Source organism: Chanos chanos, chromosome 7 (genome assembly GCF_902362185.1).
Source record: "Chanos chanos chromosome 7, fChaCha1.1, whole genome shotgun sequence".
NCBI lineage: Eukaryota > Metazoa > Chordata > Actinopteri > Gonorynchiformes > Chanidae > Chanos > Chanos chanos.
In genome coordinates this window covers 2,621,613-2,624,158 of record NC_044501.1, presented here as the reverse complement: position 1 = coordinate 2,624,158, position 2,546 = coordinate 2,621,613, and the positions used below count along the sequence as shown (strand labels likewise).

At 45.8% G+C, this 2,546-nt stretch overlaps 1 protein-coding gene across 1 annotated transcript in view; it reads right to left on the bottom strand.

Moving 5' to 3' along the window:
- colgalt1b (collagen beta(1-O)galactosyltransferase 1b) overlaps positions 1–2,306 on the bottom strand; it is a 24,431-nt gene extending 22,125 nt beyond the window's left edge. Inside the window, exon 1 of the mRNA XM_030780941.1 lies at positions 1,987–2,306. Coding sequence (XP_030636801.1) covers positions 1,987–2,204 — 218 coding nt within the window. The 5' untranslated portion in view covers positions 2,205–2,306. The remainder of the gene's footprint in view (positions 1–1,986) is intronic.
- Positions 2,307–2,546: the final 240 nt, after the last annotated feature.

Here is a 2,546-nt window from a genome sequence, read left to right as displayed (position 1 = left end):
CTCCCCACCCGCTTCTCTGTCTCTGTCTCCTTCTCTCTCTCTATCTCTCTGTCTTCTCTCTCTCTCTTCTTTCTCTCTATCTCTCTGTCTTCTCTCTCTCTCTCTCTCTCTCTCTCTCTGTGTGTGTGTGTGTGTTTCTGCATGACTGTTCCTTCCTGCAGTGGTACAAAATCAACAACTCCACACTGCTCACTTCAATGCAGCATGAAGCACACATGAAAACGATCTAACTGTGATATCTGACATTATTAAATCATGCTCTTTAAAACAGTGATGACTGGCACGGGTTTTGTGTTGAGCGACCGCACGTCTGGTGTTATTTTATTTATTTATTCTTTTAATGACCGAGTAGCAAATCAAAACCGCAGCGTTGCGATAATAATCTGTCCACGGTTCCCAAAACCTCAGCGCAAATCTACGCAGGCGTAAAGCCTACACAGCTTATTCAAACTGCTGTTTAAACGAGTTAGGAAAAGGTCCTGTTCAAATATTTGACAAAAAAAAACATACGTTTTACTTTGTGTTTCCAGTTTACTCTAATTATCTTAAGACTAGAGCGCTGCTCGGTTCGACTGAAAGCTTTTTAGGCTGATAGTACATCTCAGACCCACAGATGTTTACTCCAAATTTGGTATAGGCCTACATACATTCAATTCTGTATCTCCCCCATGAAGCCAGAAAATAAAGCGATGGATGACCCGCTTTTCTGAGTTATAAAGGGCAAATAATTGTATGGGTTGTCCGCACTTAAACAACATCGTTCTTTTGATGCTTGCGTGGGTCCCGTTGCAGGGATTCGGGTAACTTGGTAAGGCGGTTAATGACATTATATTTCCATGGAAAACTAGAAACAAATGTGAAGCAAACTAAAAACAAACGTGTCATTTAGGCTATACGTTTATGCCGGACGATCCTTGCTGGTTTCGAGCACCTCTGAGAGAAAAACGCGCTCACTGAAAATCGCAATTAATTATGTATTACGGTTTTATGAGTGGGGTCTATTGTGAGATGAAGCCCGTGCCAGTCCGTGTGTGTGTGTGTGTGTGTGTGTGGCGAGTTATTCTCCACACTAATCTTACACTGTCGCCGCAGGGAAAGTTTTCCAACACCCTTTCCTTTCAAATACTCTGGCATTCCACACACACACACACACAGGTATACCCTAAGTCTGTTCGTCTCTCCGACCTGTCTCCTGATATTTATTCTATCAGTGAATGTGTTCCCCTCGGGTCAGTGGCTTCTGTAACAGCGCCGCTACGCTATTGTTACCTGCATTCTCTCCACATCTGTAATTCTCTGTGAATGGAAAATCGCGTCCGTGTGGGAAAGGAAGACGAGGCAGAGAGGGAACGGGGATGTGGGGAGGAGGGTAGCGGAGAAGAGGAGACTGAAGGGGCTCGGGAGAGAGGGGGAGGGTTACAAAAAAAAGCCCTCACTGTGCGAAGTTTGGACACGTTTCAGCTTGCCTACGTCCCCTCTGGAACTACCAGCAGCCTGAGCAACTGGAGATGAACTTAATACAAAAAAAAATCTGTATGTTCTCTCCGCCCACTTCTCAATGTGTACCCCTACCAGGACACGCACACTGCTCATTTAACACGCCTCGCAAAAATTAATGAAAGCCCTGGTCATTTAAATCGACTTGTTTCTGTCAGGAAACGCGTAAATGCGTGATGCGTACTTTCCTAGTCTCCCAGCAATGAATGATACGTGAGTTGGCTCACAGCTTCGGAGACAGTTATTTGCAATATGTCAGAGCCATTGTGCCGTCAAGGCCTCCTGGTTGATCACAAACATCACAAATGTGAAAACAACTGTCACTGTTTAGGACGCTTTCCAAAGGCAGAGGGACCAAATTCAGCACAGTAGCCTGAGAGAACAGAAACCACGTCCGCATGCTGAAAATGTACCCGAACCCTCACTAAAGATCCAAACGTAGACCACCGACGCCGTCCCTTAAAAACTTATTTTAAAAGCAGAACTCACCACACCGCAATACGGTCTTTCGGGTAGTTAAGTCGATCGATAGCTCCAAGGAAATGTGGCAGTGAATGTGCCGAGTTGCGACACGCCAAGGCTATCAGCACCCGGGGAGCCAGAAGTGGGGATTCGGGGCTCCACCGCTCCTCCGAGAAATATCCACGGGCTGAACCGGGCCAGAGCAATGACAACACGGCAGACAGCAACAAGGTGGCCCAGCGCATTGCAGGAGCGAGACTGGATAAGTACTGAGTCGGGACACAGAGAAACAATTGTTCAAACCGGACTTCAGTCAGGCGCAGCAACGGGCTGACGCGACCGGGACTCCCTTGTAGGATATCTTGCAGACAAACGCAGACTACATCCTCGTAACGGTGGTTCGGTTATATTTAAAGGGGAAGTCTCTCAGATAGGGAGAGCGAAACGTCACCCACTTAGATATAAAAGAATCTCGTTTCTGGTTTAAGTCAAATAGTGTCAAAAGAGACGTTAAGTAAATCTAAAGAAAATCACAATTCCACGAATAACGAAATAAATAACGAAAGAAATGCTTAACGTCTAACGAC